The sequence below is a fragment of the Pecten maximus genome, chromosome 10 (assembly GCF_902652985.1).
Source record: "Pecten maximus chromosome 10, xPecMax1.1, whole genome shotgun sequence".
Lineage (NCBI taxonomy): Eukaryota > Metazoa > Mollusca > Bivalvia > Pectinida > Pectinidae > Pecten > Pecten maximus.
The window spans coordinates 6,580,828-6,602,394 of record NC_047024.1 but is presented as its reverse complement, the minus strand read 5'-3'; the positions used below and the strand labels follow the sequence as shown (position 1 = coordinate 6,602,394).

General features: G+C 35.4%; 1 protein-coding gene across 1 annotated transcript; it reads right to left on the bottom strand.

Moving 5' to 3' along the window:
• Nucleotides 1–894: 894 nt before the first annotated feature.
• LOC117335984 (cytochrome P450 3A2-like) lies at nucleotides 895–14,181 on the bottom strand. The gene is made up of 11 exons (XM_033896286.1): nucleotides 14,052–14,181; nucleotides 11,769–11,885; nucleotides 11,035–11,129; nucleotides 10,324–10,472; nucleotides 9,615–9,739; nucleotides 9,298–9,385; nucleotides 8,937–9,094; nucleotides 8,051–8,139; nucleotides 5,216–5,353; nucleotides 2,426–2,582; nucleotides 895–2,232 (listed from the first exon to the last, which is right to left on the bottom strand). Exons 1-11 carry the CDS (start codon nucleotides 14,136–14,138, stop codon nucleotides 2,140–2,142), a joined length of 1,296 nt encoding a protein of 431 aa, XP_033752177.1. The 5' UTR covers nucleotides 14,139–14,181; the 3' UTR covers nucleotides 895–2,139.
• Nucleotides 14,182–21,567: the final 7,386 nt, after the last annotated feature.

Below are 21,567 nucleotides of genomic sequence, written 5' to 3'. Positions count from 1 at the left end.
ACTGCAACTACAGGTAGGGCGTATAAATGTTACATGGTGCCCCTATTGGCTGATTGTAAGACGCGTCTCAATTTTGGATATTATCTTAACTCTTTTGGCATTTAATTTAACGTTCGCCCCGATAGGGAAGGATCTGGGTTTGCCTTGTGTCAGTACAATTTTCAACAGATGAGGTGTCCTGCTTGGCGCATTTGACAATATATTTCAGTGTGGGTAACATTATAAAGTATGTATTAGTTCCGAGCTATCCCAGGAGGCAAACACGAACATACCCCAAAACCATACTTACCCTCGCCCACACTAATGCTGCTTTCACACAAGAACTGCCTTCATCAAATGCTGTTGATAGGACATTAAACAATACAAAACCTTCACAAAACCATGTCCCACCAGCGTCAATCTAATCCATCAACGTAGAATTTATAATTCATGTTTGTTAAAACATACATATTACTACGTATTACATACATATATTTGCACAATAATTGCATTCAATACCAAGAAAGGACCGAATAGTAAGAAAGCTTGGGATTTGTTTGAGATATTGGCTTAGCCCGAAGAGAGCATGACACCTGAGGAATTAATAAATAATAGTATCAGCAAGGGCAATAAACGTATGCTATAATGCAATTAGTATTGCAATGAATGGGTTGCTTAGTTTTGTTCTATGAAGAGTTCATTAAATGTTACAAATAATGTCCTAACTTTTCTTTACAAAGAACGCAAAAACAGGATTGGGATTAAGTTCAAGTGTATCTTGCACTCTTCGTGTCTAAACTATAACGCAACACCATTATTCATGATCTATATTTCTATAAACCAAATCAACATAACGCAAGGCATATAGTGTATCTATTTATTATTATAATTCATATATATTAATATGCACAGTTATTTGATCAACCATCTGGTTTGAAAAGGTTAACATACCTATCCGTATAACTATACTTTGCATTAAACATACATATTTACATCTCGCTGGCAACGCCACGATACAAACTATCTAGATAAATTCTAGAGAAAGTCTAAAAGGGCATAACTGACACTCGGATCGTGACATCATTCTATGTTTGAAAAATTAGAACTTCGGGATGCGAAACATGTTGATATCCAAACAAAACATAATCTCTTCGGTCGCATAATAAGAACGTATTGGAAGTACACGCCTATCGTATGCCTTTGCATACGCTTTGGCCATAGAGCGAGAAAAAATTACGATAGTGATGTTCCCTTGTTTTTCACACCCAGTCAAAACAATTAGATCTACGTCGATATATCTGATCAATCGGACCGCGTTCCTGACATACTGTCTGATTGAGATGTTACATCAACTACAACTACAGAAGCTCATTCAAATAATGATAAATGATAATAAGACTACTACGCACGTCTTACACTTAATCAATGAACAGTGCATTTAAAGTTGGTAAAGTAGATATGGCAGCAAGATGTATGGTGGACAAATGCCATGGGAAGTCGTCACTATTTTTGTCAATTTTGAAAACTGATCCATCAAACGAATTACCGCCTTTTTTTATTATGTCACATGACAAAAAAAAATCAACTGGCAAAAATAGTGCGTTGGATATGAACATGATTACGAAATCAAACTTTGTTTCTTTCAACGTTTATTTCGTATATTTGACGTTAAACATATAAAAAAAACTACCTAAGAACTGCGAAACCGCGTGACGTCATAGTGATGCGGTCGGCCGCCATGTTTAGCTGAGATAAATTGAACCCGCAATTAGTTATTGATACGGCATAAAAATAAATTTACATTATAATGAATTTCAAATGAGAAACAGTAAACTTATTGTCATCGCAATTTGAAACCGATACAACTTAGTTTTCGTTTAGGTCTCCATCAGGCGATACCTCGTTGTTCGCGGCCATATCATTTGTTTACATAAAACAGCTGTCTTTATTCCTACACCCACTGGGTGTTTAAACCTGATACACTGGTTGTTATAGGCGCAAATGTAAAAAGATATACTATATGAAGAAAGCAAACCTTAAATCCTATATAAAATGTAACGCATACGTATTATTATCGTACATGTATATCATTAATATCTTATTTCTGGTTAATGGCGTGTCATTGTTTGTTAGATATATGTATTGGCCACCCTTATTCTTTCATGCTAATGTACTTGTTCGGTTGAGTTCTTCCAACCTTAGCCACATATGTGTTGGTCTAAGTAATGAGGCGTCCTCTAATTTTGGTGGAATCTGTAAAAGAACGGAAATAAATATACTTATTCATAATGTTTATATAAATGTTCCACAGCCTTATATATGTTTACATATGTTTGTATAAAATTGATTAAGTTTGCTTGTCTTTTAATTTAGTGATCAGCTGTTTCATATGTATTGTTTTGTGTGTTCTCGTTGTTTTAACTTGTAAAAGCTGCAATGTACTTACGTTAGTTTTGTTTCCGATACACAAACGGAAAGTGCGCACGAGATCAACAATTACCATCTTTGCTTCTAGTAACGCGAGTCTCATCGCAATGCAGATACGGGGACCGTGTCCAAAGGGTATAAAGTCCAGTGGATCATACCTTCCTGAATCCGAAAATCTTGGAGACAAAAATAAAACATTCAAATGAACAAAGAAAGATGATGGAAGGAGACATGTCTTTGTCTATGTTACTAACAGTTGTAAAAATAGAATAAAGCAACATGCAAATAACAGACAAAGGTATCGATTAACAGTCCTTTATGAATCTTAAACTTTAGGTACATGTACCGATTCATCAACATCCATAGATTCTTAATCTTTATGAGTTCAATAGATCTATATAAATATATTCACCGTCCGGTGCGTATTGTCTATATAGCCTTTCAAACGAAATTGACGTTAACCCTTTGGTAAACTTCATGCGAACGATTAGTAATAATAATATACATGTACATGGTATGTTATTGATGTAATTGTTGTGCGAAAGGGTGAGGTATATATGGATGTGTGAATGGGAGAGAGATCGAGTAAGAGTAGACATCTATTATGTCCATATGTACAGGAATGATTGAAGTATGGCGAATGAGAGCCCTCTTATACGAGGACATTGATGTATATGTTTGCAACCTAGAAAAATAAAATTTATTTGAACCTTAAAAAAAACAAAAACTTCATGCTTTACATATATTTCAACAAGACACGCTAAAGAGCGTCATTTAATTCCTTAAATATATTTTTCGCACATGCATGCAAAAACACTTACGCATATACTTCATAAAAAAAATTTCAATGCGTTATGCGAACTCGGTGAAATAAATTGAGAAATACCAAATTTTATCATTGTCTCAAATAGACTTTCTTTTTAGATAAAGTGACGGTCGACTGAAAAGATGTGTAATGCTGTCTTTGTAATTTGTGTAAGGCTGTCGGTAGAATTTATGTAATGTGGCCTCCTGAATTGTGTTATCCTATCCCTGAAGTTCGTGTAATGCAGTCTCTGCAGTGTGTTTAATGCTGTATAATGCTGCTTGTGTAATGCTGTCTGGAGTTTGTGTAATGGTGTCTCGCGTTTGGGTAAAACTGTCTCTAGAATTTGTGTAATGTCTCTAGATTGTATAACGCTGTCTAGGTGTTTTGTAATGTTGTCTGGAGTTTGTGAAATGTTATCTCTAGAATTCATATAATGCTGTCTGGAAATTGTAAATTGTTTTTTCTAGAATTTGTTTGATGTTGTCCGGAGTTTGTTTAATGCTGTCTCTAGAATTATTCAAATACTGCTGTCTAGAGTTTGTGTAACGCTGGAAATTATTAATTATTTTTTTATAATGTATGTAATGCTCTCTGGGATTTGTGTTAAGCTGTCTCTGGAATTGCTTGCATTTGATTCATTGTAACTTTCATTTGTTAGGCTTTACCTCTTACTGATCGCGTGTCTAGGTTTGTGACACTATAAACAGTTCCTGAACACGTGTCTAGGTATATAACACCATTGACAGTTACTGATCACGTGTCTAGGTATATAACACCATTAACAGTTACTGATCACGTGTCTAGGTAGATAACACTATTAACAGTTACTGATCACGTGACTAGGTACACTGTATATAACACTATTAACAGTTACTGATCACGTGACTAGGTATATAACACTATTAACAGTTACTGATCACGTGTCTAGGTACACTGTATATAACACTATTGACAGTTACTGATCACGTGTCTAGGTATATAACACCATTAACAGTTACTGATCACGTGTCTAGGTAGATAACACTATTAACAGTTACTGATCACGTGACTAGGTACACTGTATATAACACTATTAACAGTTACTGATCACGTGACTAGGTATATAACACTATTAACAGTTACTGATCACGTGTCTAGGTACACTGTATATAACACTATTAACAGTTACTGATCACGTGACTAGGTATATAACACTATTAACAGTTACTGATCACGTGACTAGGTATATAACACTATTAACAGTTACTGATCACGTGTCTAGGTATATAACACTATTAACAGTTACTGATCACGTGACTAGGTATATAACACTATTAACAGCTACTGATCACGTGTCTAGGTATATAACACTATTAACAGTTACTGATCACGTGACTAGGTATATAACACTATTAACAGTTACTGATCACGTGACTAGGTGTATAACACTATTAACAGTTACTGATCACGTGACTAGGTATATAACACTATTAACAGTTACTCATCACGTGACTAGGTATATAACACTATTAACAGTCACTGATCACGTGTCTAGGTATATAACACCATTAACAGTTACTGATCACGTGTCTAGGTATATAACACTATTAACAGTTACTGATCACGTGTCTAGGTATATAACACTATTAACAGTTACTGATCACGTGACTAGGTATATAACACTATTAACAGTTACTGATCACGTGTCTAGGTATATAACACTATTAACAGTTACTGATCACGTGACTAGGTATATAACACTATTAACAGTTACTGATCACGTGTCTAGATATATAACACTATAAACTGTTACTGATCACGTGTCTAGGTACATGACAATATATAAATAGTTACTGGTCTAGTTTCTATGTATATTAAAATATATTTAGTAGTTGCGATATGATAACAATACCTAATATATCGAACTTTCCGTTTTATTGCTACATGATATGATATTTGAACTCCTTTGTTTTTACAAAGTGATTTGATGATAATTTGCTATATATCTTTGAATATTATTACCTCTCGGGGTTGAAAACTTCCGGCTTTTCCCAAACCTCTGGGTCATGGTGCAAGGCGTATATTGGCAAAGTGACTGCCACCCCAGCAGGAATCGTAATGTTCTTGATCTTTGTAGTTTTTACACACATTCTGTTTACCCTGTTATAACATACAACTGGTATAAAATGACCTGGTATAACATACAACTGGTATAAAAATGACCTGTTATAACATACCACTGGTATAAAAATGACCTGTTATAACATACCACTGGTATAAAAATGACCTGTTATAACATACCACTGGTATAAAAATGACCTGTTATAAAATACCACTGGTATAAAATGACCTGTTATAACATACCACTGGTATAAAAATGACCTGTTATAACATACCACTGGTATAAAAATGACCTGTTATAACATACCACTGGTATAAAAATGACCTGTTATAACATACCACTGGTATAAAAATGACCTGTTATAACATACAACTGGTATAAAATGACCTGTTATAAAATACCACTGGTATAAAAATGACCTGTTATAACATACAACTGGTATAAAATAACCTGTTATAACATACAACTGGTATAAAAATGACCTGTTATAACATACAACTGGTATAAAAATGACCTGTTATAACATACCACTGGTATAAAATGACCTGTTATAACATACAACTGGTATAAAATGACCTGTTATAACATACCACTGGTATAAAAATGACCTGTTATAACATACCACTGGTATAAAAATGACCTGTTATAACATACAACTGGTATAAAATGACCTGTTATAAAATACCACTGGTATAAAAATGACCTGTTATAACGTACAACTGGTATAAAAATGACCTGTTATAACATACAACTGGTATAAAAATGACCTGTTATAACATACCACTGGTATAAAAATGACCTGTTATAAAATACCACTGGTATAAAAATGACCTGTTATAACATACCACTGGTATAAAAATGACCTGTTATAACATACAACTGGTATAAAATGACCTGTTATAACGTACATCTGGTATAAAAATGACCTGTTATAACATACCACTGGTATAAAAATGACCTGTTATAACATACAACTGGTATAAAATGACCTGTTATAACATACCACTGGTATAAAAATGACCTGTTATAACATACCACTGGTATAAAAATGACCTGTTATAACATACAACTGGTATAAAAATGACCTGTTATAACATACAACTGGTATAAAATAACCTGTTATAACATACAACTGGTATAAAAATGACCTGTTATAACATACAACTGGTATAAAAATGACCTGTTATAACATACCACTGGTATAAAATGACCTGTTATAACATACAACTGGTATAAAATGACCTGTTATAACATACCACTGGTATAAAAATGACCTGTTATAACATACCACTGGTATAAAAATGACCTGTTATAACATACAACTGGTATAAAATGACCTGTTATAAAATACCACTGGTATAAAAATGACCTGTTATAACATACAACTGGTATAAAATGACCTGTTATAACATACCACAGGTATAAAAATGACCTGTTATAACATACCACTGGTATAAAAATGACCTGTTATAACATACAACTGGTATAAAAATGACCTGTTATAACATACAACTGGTATAAAAATGACCTGTTATAACATACCACTGGTATAAAATGACCTGTTATAACATACCACTGGTATAAAAATGACCTGTTATAACATACCACTGGTATAAAAATGACCTGTTATAACATACCACTGGTATAAAAATGACCTGTTATAACATACCACTGGTATAAAAATGACCTGTTATAACATACCACTGGTATAAAAATGACCTGTTATAACATACAACTGGTATAAAATGACCTGTTATAACGTACAACTGGTATAAAAATGACCTGTTATAACATACAACTGGTATAAAAATGACCTGTTATAACATACCACTGGTATAAAATGACCTGTTATAACGTACATCTGGTATAAAAATGACCTGTTATAACATACCACTGGTATAAAAATGACCTGTTATAACATACAACTGGTATAAAATGACCTGTTATAACATACCACAGGTATAAAATGACCTGTTATAACATACCACTGGTATAAAAATGACCTGTTATAACATACCACTGGTATAAAAATGACCTGTTATAACATACAACTGGTATAAAAATGACCTGTTATAACATACCACTGGTATAAAATGACCTGTTATAACATACAACTGGTATAAAAATGACCTGTTATAACATACAACTGGTATAAAAATGACCTGTTATAACATACAACTGGTATAAAATGACCTGTTATAACATACCACTGGTATAAAAATGACCTGTTATAACATACCACTGGTATAAAAATGACCTGTTATAACATACCACTGGTATAAAAATGACCTGTTATAACATACAACTGGTATAAAAATGACCTGTTATAACATACCACTGGTATAAAAATGACCTGTTATAACGTACCACTGGTATAAAAATGACCTGTTATAACGTACCACTGGTATAGAAATAAACATCTATCATGCCTAGGTGGTTATGGCTTAGTGTTGTGAATACTGATGATTTGCCTTTAAAATGTACGTTGCGGCCTTATCCATCTGTTATCTTTGTATTATGATGTTGGATAAATGGGTATCTATCTTGATTAACAAAGATATGGTTAGTATTATCATATTTCCATGATTGAAAACATAATTTAACAAAGCAGGATTGTAAAATAAACACAAATTTCTTGTGCGATGATTCATGTGCGTGTGTTAGTGTACGTGTCCGTCAATTCATTATCTCGAGATATCATTCGAGATATTGGGAATCAAAATATAAATACGAACCTCATTACCGATGGGTACATACGTAGAGTTTCACTGATACACATGTCGAGATATCGAAGTTCCTGGATGTTTTCGTAGTCAATCCTTCCCTACGATAATCCCACAAAAATCCACTTTTAAAACATATTTAAAAACAGAAGCTTCAATACTTATATCTTCCGGCTGTTATCCATTTAACGGACATGAATTTGTTGTGAAGTCGTGATGCTCAGTAGTTCTGCCAAAAAAACAAGCTTCCCCCCTTATGCTGTATTTCCTATCGTTTAATAGTTACCAATTGATTGAGCGGTTGGACAAGTACTACTAAATAATTACCAATTGATAGATCGCTGTGACTAGTACTACTGAATAATTACCAATTCATACATCGTTGTGACTAGTACTACTAAATAATTACCAATTCATATATCGTTGGAACTAGTACTACTGAATAATTACAAATTGGTAGATCGTTGTGACTAGTACTACTAAATAATTACCAATTCATAGATCGTTGTGACTAGTACTACTAAATAATTACCAATTGGTAGATCGTTGTGACTAGTACTACTAAATAATTACAAATTCATATATCGTTGTGTCTAGTACTACTTAATAATTTCCACTTGATAGAACGTTGTGACTAGTACTACTAAATAATTACCAATTGGTAGATCGTTGTGACTAGTACTACTACATAATTACCAATTCATATATCGTTGTGACTAGTACTACTAAATAATTACCAATTCATATATCGTTGTGACTAGTACTACTAAATAATTACCAATTCATATATCGTTGTGACTAGTACTACTTAATAATTACAAATTGATAGATCGTTGTGACTAGTACTACTTAATAATTACAAATTGTTTGCTTGGATGATTGCAATATTCAAACTTACCGACCCAACAATATTCTCGATTTCCTTGCGTAACTTATCCTGACACGTCTGATTCGTGGCGAGGTTATAAGCGGTCATTGTGAGAGTTGTACTTGTTGTTTCGTAGCCGGCAGCAAAGAACAATTGGGAGTTTGCCAGAATTTCCTCAAACCCCAGCCCTGAGTAAATTATTGTTTTAAACATACATGTTAAAATACGACATAGGATATGTGTAACAGGAGTGAGTTCTAAAAAGATCTACTAACTAAAATCTAAATACAAGTAAACAACACAGTATCGTAAAGGCAATTAACCGTATTACTATTCCTCTTTTCTGATAGACTCCGTTTATCCTGTAAATCTATAGTAAAGAATTCCTTACCTCTACAAAAACTTCCGTCGTCTCCGTCGAGCCCACTATTACTTCCTTGGGCCTCTACAACCAACTGAAGGAAGTCTTTCCGACTTGTCTATAACAGTAAAATACTTATTATCCTATCAATTGTATATCATACATTGTATGGTAAAATCTCGTTTATTATGCAACATATACTTATCTTTTAATATACTTTTTAATTTAAAGGTTCGTTTCACATGAGTGACAATTTGCGATTTCGTTCTATTTGCATAACAAAGAACATGTTTGTTAAAAAATTAATAAGAAAGCATATATTCTCTGATATGACATGTTTTGACTACCGGGTTTCCTTCCATTCTTTCCTTCACTAGGTCAGCAGTGAGTTTCCGAAAGTACGCCTGACTGTCTTCTGGGAAAATGCATACTCCAAGTTTCAACAATAGCTTTTTCAGGGCGGGCATGATCACTAGAAGAATGAAATTTGCATATGATTAAAACACATTTTTTCGAAAGAGATAGATATTTGTAAAAGTTTTTTTTAGAAGCACAACGCCCGCGTTCAATGATAATCTCTTTCAATCTTCAACCTAAATGAAACTTGTTTCATAAATCGACAGTTTGTACATACATTGTACATGGTTACTTATATGGTTACTCATTATTTTGATTTCACTTCAAAGTCTGTTTTTTTTTCCCACATCTCATTTTAAGACTGGGATACGTATATATTTGTGAGCTCATGAAAGAGTAAAACATAAACTTTATCAAACATCAACGTCGTATGTAAAAAGGAGTAGAAGAAAACGAAGATATCCGGAACGTTACCTTACCCGTATTTTACCCAGTTTTTATGGCGGCGGGTGTCTTCAATAAAGCAGAATACACTTACTCTTCCGGAGTTCCTGGTCTGACTCTCTTTGCTTCACGGGACACCGTGTAAATCTATATTCTTGTTCACATCTTGCCTTCGGTTTATCGATTTCGATTTAGAAGTATGGTTTCGTTATATTGCCGGTTTTCTTTGTTGTTTTTAAACATGCATTTACTTACTGATGAGAAGTGTCCATGGAGATACCAATGTTACTGCCAATATCTTCTTCACGTGAACAACAAAGAGGTCATCCGGGTTACTCTGAGAATCGACGTGGATACCGAAAGCAGTTGAACTGATTACGTCCATTGTGTATCCCCCAAATAGCCTGTTGAGATTCAAATAAATGTAAATGTTCAGTAACGAGATATAATAAAGCAGTTTTGATAAGTGATACAGTTTGACAGGTACCTTCAGGTGAGTGTAATTGGGTATAATTTTACATTTCCGATGCCACGGCATGTTATAAGAAGTACATGACACCAAATAATTAGAGCTGGAATCGTATTGGATAGACAGCTCATAATTACATGCTTATTTCCTGCGTATATCGCATCGAAACACGAATGAATACCAACAACTCCCCTAGCCTGAAATACAGATATGCAGCTGATACCATTACATTCCCCCTCCCTATCCCAACCCCAAACCACCACAAAAAATAATAATAATGGAAAAATGGCGTTCTCCGTTCTATTAGTGGTGATAGATAATCCGATACCCTCTTAATGGCCATTGTGACAAGAAAGAATCTTTCAGATAACGTGGATACCTAGATCGCAGTGTTCATGTTGAAATAAATGTCATACTAGACAATTAGTTTGAAATGTTTGGAAATTAAAATCGTCAAGTTTCGAATGATTCTTTGTAAGTTATTATTTTCGATTGACCTGTTCATTTCAACTTGAGAGTTTTCCCGATCCTTCATGGCACTCCGCGTTGTTTTCAGTAGGGTGTCACACGCCTCCTGGATTAATGGTACCATCTATATAGGAATAGAAATCAGTATGAACCGGGAAATCAAATGACATACAAACTGATGTTCCCATCATGACACGTTTTTTTGTTTTTTTTTTACTTCCTTAAAGAATAGTATACAGGTATTTCTAACTCTTGCTTGGTTTATAGAAACGTCTATACTTAATTCATGCTTATCACATTTAAACTTAAACATGAAACATTTTATGTATGTTTGCTTCATTTAAGATTAACAAGACATCGCAGGCGTTACAAATCTCTCGTGTGCCATCGAAAGGCGTTCGAGGTAATCTCATGCTCGATAAATAAAACGAAGTTTTATCAAAATTCGTTTTAATCATTAACCCGCTAGCGCGATAACAGATTTTTTTTTAAATATTTACTATGACCTTGACCTTGGTCTTGGCATCAATAAACATGAACTAGTTTTAGGTATTTCCAAATTTGACAAATACATGAAGTTTTGTTAAATTGCATTACAAAGGAGTGACAAAGGGTGAGCTTATAACGAACAGATATACAAAAACAACCCTATGATAATAAAGCAACTGAAAACAACAACGATGTAGATACCACAATAGCAGCTGTATACTGGTGACAGACGCAATGTCTTAAAAAAGTTGCTGATGCCTTGGTCCATATTTACCTGGCGCAATTTTCCAGAAGAAAATGTAGGCGAAATTATACTTCTGTTTTGTTTCCATTGTTGTCCCTTTCTAAATAAAATACCATGTTCCATATCTCCGTTGAATCCCTCAATCGTCTGTAACAGATATGTATATCTACATTGATTCTATGTAAACTGTGATCACGTGATATCGTTAGCATCAGACTAACGAAAGTTTAGATGGAGTCTTACCATAATGGGATTCCGAACAAAATACACCGGGGTCAGCAAAATTCGAAGGCGGTTTGACCGACCGAACCTTCTATAGCACCACAGAGGGTCGGTGAAAACTAAAGGGAGTTCGTCCAAACTCCTACCATAGAACCACAGAGAGTCAGTAAAATCTAAAGGAGGTTCGGCCGTACTGGCCTCTATAAAACCTTAGAGGGTCAGTAAAATCTAAAGGAGGTTCGGCCGTACTGGCCTCTATAAAACCTTAGAGGGTCAGTAAATTCAAAGGAGGTTCGTTATACCGAAATTCTACTATAGAACCACAGAGAGTCAGTAACATCTAAAGGAGGTTCGGCCGTACTGGCCTCTATAGAACCATAGAGGCTCAGAAAATGTCATAGGAAGTTCGGCTGTACTGGCCTCTATTATATAAATATATCATGGTGTCTTTCCAGAAAATTATCCAGAATATTTTACCCTCGTTACTGGTAATCGATCGTTGTTCTATGGCACTCGGCCTATCACTGAAATCTCGACGTTCCGTCGCCATGATTGTCGTCTGGCAGTGTTGACATCTGAGTGACTTAGACTCTTGAATAAGTAGGACTACATTCCGAAAAAAATCATAGTTGTTCAATAGTTCGCACGTGACCAAATTCCGAAGCGTCGCAGGTGTTCAATAGTTCGCATGTGACCGTGCAATAGTCATTTTAGCCTGCAATATATACAGTTACTGTATAGGTGTGCAGAAATAGCACTTTTATTGTCCCCGAAACATAAACTTTTTCGAGGCAAAGTCAAGGAAAATAGTTAATGTCATGGGACACAATAACAGTGCTATTTCCAGAAATACCCGTCCAATAACTGTTTTATTATACAAGCATTTAAATCATTCCATTTTTTTCTCTCTCGAACCAATGTTCATATCCTCCACTAATACTAATGATTTTCCCCGAAGATAGTCTTTCAGCATGCTAACTGGCGTTTTATTACTCGTTGTGTGTTAGCGCTTTCTTTTTTTCAGAAAAAAAAAATCCTCCCTAGCATTTCTTCATCCAGATTATCGAAACATGTACATGAAGCCATCTTACGAAATGTTCCTGTAGCAATCCCTTGAACGATTACTGTGTCTGCTTCGTCCTGGTGTCGAAATCGCGTATGCATTCCGGGTTAATAGCACTTTTAACTATAAACCTTTTTAATAGCATTTTTGGAGGATGTGGTTCAAAAAGCATTTATATTGTCTACTTTTTACATAGTGTAAAATAAGGAAAGGCATCATAATACATAATATAACTTATGCGTATAGTTAAGGAATATCAAACGCATCATGTAATAAAGAACCGTGGAGGGTCAATGAAATTCAGGGGAGGTTTGGCCGAACTGACCTACGTGAACTATGGAACCGTAGAAACTAAGTAAAATTTAAAGGGGATTCGACTGAACAATTTTCGTACTAAGGCTTTTTAAACCTCATTTTGATAAACCTTGAGCATATTTCGTCCTGCTCAAGTGTCTGGAATTAATTTAGCGCTCAGGTAAAAATACGAAAGGGTTTTTATCTAATTTACTGGTGTTGAAGTTCTTCAACTCTTAATCATGTCCATCTTCTGTTTGATATTCACAGTATAACCTTGCAGTTGATTGTTACATATCAACGACTTCTCCGCGTGAATATTCTTTCCTTTTTCTCATTTACTTCGCTGGTCCTATGCCCAAATCGTTCCATATTTGACAAGAAGCTACTAAAGGCGAGATGCTTTCAGATAGTACATTACGTCATGTCAGTCGTCACAGGGGAGGCAACACTTATAAATGTTTTAAAATGTTCATACGCAGACAGGATTATTTTGACTGAGTAGTGATACATATTTCTACAAATCATCCTTACAATTTGTCTTCAGATAGATAAACACCTGTGTGAGAATCCTTTGTTTCACTATTTGTTTTAAGAGTGCCGAACTGGTACAGTATTCTAGCTTTGTTATGGTTTTCAGGTAGTTGATCAGTCTTGCATAATAAAACATATATTACATACGCAATCATGCATACAATGTGAAACAAATATAAATATTAAAGCATACCACCTACCCTTCTGTCTGGAAAGTTAGCAAACTGTCTTACGAGTATTTCTCTCAACATCTCCTTATCTGCGACCACAAGGCTTGGCGAAATCATATCATAACACCTGTAAACATATAGCAGCAATATCGTTTTCCGAATATTTATGCATCACGTACTTTTAAGATTTATTTAAGCATTGAATTGCTTTCAGTTGGAAGTTATGGGCTGATGAATGCCAACTGGACAAAGGCAAATTTAATGAAGCGCGCTAGTACTTCATGTTGAATTTGCCTTTGTCCAGTTGGCATTCATCAGCCCATAACTTCAAACTAAAAGCAGTTCAATGCTTATATTTACATTTGACAACGAGTTTTAAAGACTATATCCAGGAATTTTGCTCCGACGATGAATGAACAAATTATTATCGTCAAAGACGGAACAGCCTTTTCAACAGCCATCTTTCGTTATCGCCGACATGACAATTATGACGTCACTATAATAATGACGTCATACATGTAATAAAGATTTGGAAGTTATGGACTCATAACTTCCAAGTGAGCTTGGTAAAGTTATATAGTGGGGCTGCAGTGTAAATGTAAATATTTAAGCATTGAACGGCTTTCAGTTGGCATTCATATAGCGCACTTCATGGAATTTGCCTCTGTCCAGTTGGCATTCATATTGACTATGAATGCCAACTGAAAGTCGTTCAATGCTGATATTTAACATCTGCGATTTTTTATTTATCGTGCGATTTTTTTTTAGAAATTTTCAAATTCGAATTTCAGTTGGCAGTTCATAAGCTGGTGAACTCGCAACTGAATTGGTAGGGTTATATAGTGGCAGTGCCATACAATGGTAAATATATCAATATAAACATTGTACAGTATAAATGCATTGAAAGGTCAAAACAATTGACATGTTAAATATTATCAAAATCGGTTTTCTGAATTGTTAACCTTCTAATCATATCAGTATGTTCAACGTCAAACCATCCAATGCAGTGAAACATGAAGACAAACTACGAACGGTATACGATCCCAGCATTGAAATTGAAACTAGCAGCCAGACGCCAAGAACTCAACACATAAGAAAAAAGCCACTTTAGACACATATACATATACATACCCAAAGACTTTCCCATACTTTTGTATTCCATTAAGGTCAAAAGCGCGAAAGCCCTGAATCAAACAGACAATAATTAATATCATACCTATGTAAGTATTCTATGTAATGTAGGTATATTTGATATAAGAAAAAAAGATAAAATGGTCAATTGATTATGATCGGACACGTCAAACTTTTTACCGCACAATCTTCATTTGAGAATATTATGTTTATGATACAACTATCCGATTGTTTGAAACCTGTATCTCTCAGCCCATTGTTTCGATAACGGTTGATATTTCACGGAAATCAAGAGATTAGGAACTATCCGTTGACAATCGAATCAGCTACGATCTGGAAACAAGCAGGTTTCGCGAAATGAAGCAAGTTACAAGCATCATCAAATGCATGATGATTTTACCTCCGATACCATGGCCACCATGTTGCCTATTATCGGTAGAGGTGTGGGTCCTGGTATCCCCAGTCTCCAAAACGTCAGGAAGTCACGACTCATCATACTACAACATAATAAATACATGTAAAGTGACCCTAACATCACTGACGAATCCTAGGACAAACAGCTGTATGATGTCCGTAACATCACTGACGTGTCCTAGAAAGACAAACAGCTGTATGATGTCCCTAACATCACTGACGAATCTTAGATGGACAAACAGCTGTATGATGTCCGTAACATCACTGACGAATCCTGGAAGGACGGAACACGCAGTATTAGATACAGTCCCACGTTTTGCCGTCTGTATATTTTATAGATAATGTAATATAATTGCTTTCTGATATGTGTTGACATCAAGTATGAATTTTAAATATCATTAATATTAAATAAATTATGACCTCTTCAATGAACTTATGAAGATACACCAAAATAGTAACACAGGTTGAGAGGAAGTGTATCATATTAACACGTGTATACTTACAATGTATAAAGAAGCAAGATCACCATGAAGAGAATGGCCCAGATTGGTATATCTATGTTGTGGATATCCATGTTCTGTATACCACTGACACGGCCGGGACTAGTGGGGAGTAGATATATGCTCAGTAATACAACATCAACAACAACATAGCAGTTAATGTTGGAAATAATATCCAAATAGTACTTATACTGAGTATAAATGGATGACATCTGTGCTTACGGGGTCATAAACTAAGTGTCCCGCAGATATTACCACGTTAAACGTGAGAATTGAACCACATTGATCTGTATATGATTATATGTTAATGCTCTTTATATTAGGATGTGCTCAATAAAACATGTACAGCCAGAGAAACTGAAATACAAATCGATAATACGTGACTTTCTATTTTATATCAGTTCATTCTGTATCATTTGTTTTTTATGATTATTTTATTATAACATAGAGCGGTGATATGAGGGCGTTATTGTAACCGTCCTACCTCAATCCAACAGATCCTTGCTTTCGCACAGTATCTTGAGATATTCTAAACACTCTTATCTCTGATTTCATTCGTAGCTTCTATTCGAAAAACACTTACATAGGCTTGCTTTTCAGGTCCTGAGGTCAAAGGCCAAGGTCACTGTTACTATACCCAATATCTCGAGTTGTGCTGTGATAATTCCACTCAGATTTCATCCATTGGTTACTTGTACTTACTTGTGACTGGTTTGTTTTTTATGAATATACATATATGCTATTATGTTTCATGTATTAATGGAAACAAATGAAGAACATAAACTCACTTACCTTGAGGATGTGACGGAGATCTGATTGCCTAGTGATGTGTTTCTGAGTAGCATAAAACTTTCCAGTGAAATTCATCAACATTCCCAAATACTTAAATTCATTAACTAAATCAATTTCCTGGTTGTTGTAGATCCATTTTTCACCATCTTTGATGTTCCCCCCTTTTCGAAAGATGATAATTTTAATGTTTGAAACATTAAGTTTTAACCTCCTAAGTTATATAGTATAATGAATCTAAAAGGTGTTGGCAGTGCTTCTGGTGTTTCCGCAATCAATACCGTGTCATCTGCATACATACGTAAAAACAAATTGAAGAGACCTATTTCAATAGATGGACAATTTTCAGTGATAAATTTCATTTCGCAATCATTTACATATAGACTGTACAGAATCGGCGAGAGAATCTCACCCTGAAATAAACCGATTTGATATTTTTATATAACGACTGAATACTATTCAACATTTTTCCCTTTGATACCATATTATATGAATTAAGACCACAAGCAACTTATTTCAATTAAGTCAAAAGCTTTTTATAAAGCAACGTAATAGTCTGTTTTTCACAATATATCATTATTCAACACGAATAATATTGGATGTTATGGAAAAAGCACAGTGTATTTACTGAATCTAACATGATGGCACCGATGTTGAGCATTAAATGCATGCAATGGATATACAGTATATGTAGATCAATGTTCATGCTATTAGTTTTGTCCACTCCTGTCTCGTCCACCTCGTGTATGCTTATGTTACTACACATTTTGTACATCATGAGGCGCCTGATATGGCTTCTAAAATTATACATTTTGTACATCATGAGGCGCCTGATATGGCTTCTAAAATTATACATTGTGTACATTATGAGGCGCTTGGTACTGCTTGTGATTCCATACATTTTTGTCCATCACGAGGCCACTGTTACTGTTTATTATACGATATATTTTGTACATCACGAAACGCCTGATACTGCTTATGAAACTATACATTGTGTACATTATGAGGCGCCTGATATGGCTTCTAAAATTATACATTGTGTACATTATGAGGCGCTTGGTACTGCTTGTGATTCCATACATTTTTGTCCATCACGAGGCCACTGTTACTGTTTATTATACTATATATTTTGTACATCACGAAACGCCTGATACTGCTTATGAAACTATACATTGTGTACATCATCAGGCGCCTGATAAGTGTCATTAGAGAATGTGGAAGACTTTTAGGAAATTTAGGTTAACTCCCCTTGACTGCAAAATACTCTTGCATCATTGTTTGAAACTACAATAAATTAGAGAATATTGTGTGAGGTGTGTAATAGCCTATAAGTGTGTAGGTTTTTAAAAAGGTTTGAGTGGTCACTTTTATAGTAATATTTTTCTTAGTCACTTCACATACGACTTTAGCTGGTGTTTCTTGGTGTCACTTAACGACATGGAATCAATTAGAGTATCTAGGTGTCTGACGAGTCTATCTGTATGATGCAGTTTGAATATGAGTTGCCTCCCCTTAAATATGTTAGTAAATGTATCTGTGAAACATTTTCAACATTGATGTCATTAAACGCCTAACAACTTTGACCAACAATGAAGTCCGTCGACATTGTCGGTCTATGGTACATTTGACATTGTGAGGTGTAACCATCCGAGGCAGTTACTGAAGAGCGACATTTTGTGTATTAAACACCTGTCCATTAGCACCTGATTTCAGATCAATATCTTGTGTATAAATCAATATATCTATGCATTAGTTGAGTCATTACACCTTCATTACTCAGTCTACCAGAACTTCTTTTGAGAAAACCATTATAAATACTCGATATCTTTTATATTTACCGTCCAATATTTACCTCAAGGATTCTTATAAAATACTAAAATAAGGGAGAAATTCTGAAATAGCTTGATGGATTTTTTTTTAATATTCTGCTGAATGCATCACAGCTGTTCAGCCCCCCATCGTCGGCCTTCTCCTCTCAATCCAACCGCTCCATGTTACCATCCTCAATATCATCTACCTGTTCCACCATCGTCCTCCTTCCCCGACTCACCATTACCATCCTTCCTCACATCTACCTACTCAACCTTCGTCCTCCTTCCTCGGTTCATCATTACCATCCTTCCTCACATCTACCTACTCAACCTTCGTCCTCCTTGCCCGACTCACCATTACCATCCTTCCTCACATCTACCTACTCAACCTTCGTCCTCCATCCTCGGTTCATCATTACCATCCTTCCTCACATCTACCTACTCAACCTCCGTCCTCCTTCCCCGACTCACCATTACCATCCTTCCTCACATCTACCTACTCAACCTTCGTCCTCCTTCCCCGACTCAGCATTACCATCCTTCCTACCATATACCTGCCCTACAATCGTCTTCCTTTCCCGGTTCCTCATTACCTTCCTTCCTACCAATTACCTGATCCACCATTATCCTCTTTCCCCGGTTCTTAATTTCCTTTCTTCCTCACATCTACCAGATCCTTCATCGGCTCCTCATTATCATCCTTCCTTATGTTTCCATATTTTTTTTTTGTTATTTTCCAATGTGCCTTTACAAACAGATTACAGGTAAATGGGGAAAAACTAAAAAAAAATAAACAAAACAAAACAAAACATGTACGTACGATTGTTTATATATAGTTTAAATAATATTTATTTGTGAATGTTATAAAACGTGTATACATACTGTATTTTGATAATCAACATTTAAGAAGTTAAATATTTTTGGTCGTTGGAGTATCTCGCAACCAGAAGATCAAAACGTTGGTGTTGATGATGATACGAGGCTGAATATTCCATTATTATCCATAGAAGATCTGTGTTATGGCCAGTCTTCCCACACCAAATGTACACTTTGTATGAAACGTTTCAATCAAACCTTGACCACTTTGCCTAAGTGCGCAAAACACCAACTCATCTTCCAGTACAAACTATGATGTCTTTGGTACTCGCGTATTTGTTCACATCATCTCAGGGACATTTCACACAAATGAAAGATAAATGTTGACTTCCCGGCTACCTTTCGGATCAAAGAAAATCATCAATAATATTTTTGAGATAAAACCTATTAACGCAGGAGTCTCCCTTTACTCTGCGTTTGTGCTGTCTGGATGGTGCAGATTATAGAGCCTGGACAGGTTGGACTAGAACACAGTTTCTAGAAATTCTTTCACATTGTTCGTCCTCTTATGACACTTGTATTTATACTTCAAATCCTGAGTTTTGATCACTATCTCCAGATAATCGCCTACTGTGGCAAGAAGAAGCAGAGCTATTTGAGGTTCAAGAGCATAGCCCTGCCTAATGGTCACATTCTGGACACCGTGGGACCTTTTCCTGGAACTGATAATGATGTGAAGATTACAAAAGCCATCATGGATATTCTCTCCTGACTTACGAAAGATGACAATGGCGTTGTTAATCGAGGGTTTAGGGATGTTTTGCCAGATTCGGAATCACGTGGCTTGAAAACAAAGATACATGTACTGTCATATCTTTAAACATGTGCAGACTAAACTTGACGACCTACAAGCTAACTTTGATAGAGCCATAACTAAACCCATATAGGCAGTGGAGTCATATCACAAACGGTTCAAACAATTGCTGTTTTTCAAAATACAACTTGCCTCCAACTATTTCATTGATGTCATCGAGGAATGACCCGTATATGTTGGAACACCAGAGCGAGGCACGAAGGATAGGGTGCTGGCTGACAAAATGAAAGCATCTTAGTGTTCACAACTCCTTACCTTAGCTGAAATATTATCCAGATCTTACTAGTAGGACTAAGCCACTAATTGTCAAACAAGGTGTAGCAGCGGATTGTGACTTTCCAAAGCTAGACATGGAATACCTCGGGCAATATCCTGTGGCACATACCAAATATCATTGGCAGTTGGCTACATCAGTGCTCATCTCAGCGATGATGGTGACTACGAAATATTGATTTACCGGCACTCATGGGACATTGAAGGATACCAGATCCACTAGAGGCATTTGAGCATTGTAAAGTACAATGCTTGGATCAAGCATGACAGCTCCGACACCATTAATGGGTTATTATTACCAGTGGCCTACTGGACAGAGAATCATGGGGGTATTTGCCCACGTAGCCAGGATCCTATACTATTTGGAAACAATATTGGAAACAAGTTAGCCTTTGCATACAAAAGTCAAAAATTTTAAGACAAACCTCGAGTAATGTAAAATTTGCTATCAACCGTCCGTCATACTCCAGGTATTAGATATGGTTGACATGGGCAATAGAAACTACGATGTATACCAACACTGGCATAGCCCATCAGATTCTAGGATAAGGAAACCATACTGGGTTAATGTGTAAACCAACCATCATGTAACGTCGTGGTCAGAAAATTAATCCAGCAGTTGTATTTGTGGTAATCAGGGAACACTGCGGCCATTTTGAAAGTGGAATTGTTATGAGTTGAGTTGTCAGTCCATCTGTTCTTATGAAACCAAATACAAACATTTTCTTTCAGTACATTTTACAAAGCTTCAATTCAAAACAAATTTTCCCCTATGCTCGTTTTTCTTTAAAACATTACATAGCAATATTTTCAATCAATTTTGATTACTTTACACAAAACTCCTTATTAATATTCTTAGGCAATTCATGTTATACTGTTAAGAGGTGGTTTAAGGACAAAATTATGAATGAACTGCAATAGGAAGTTGTATTATGTCA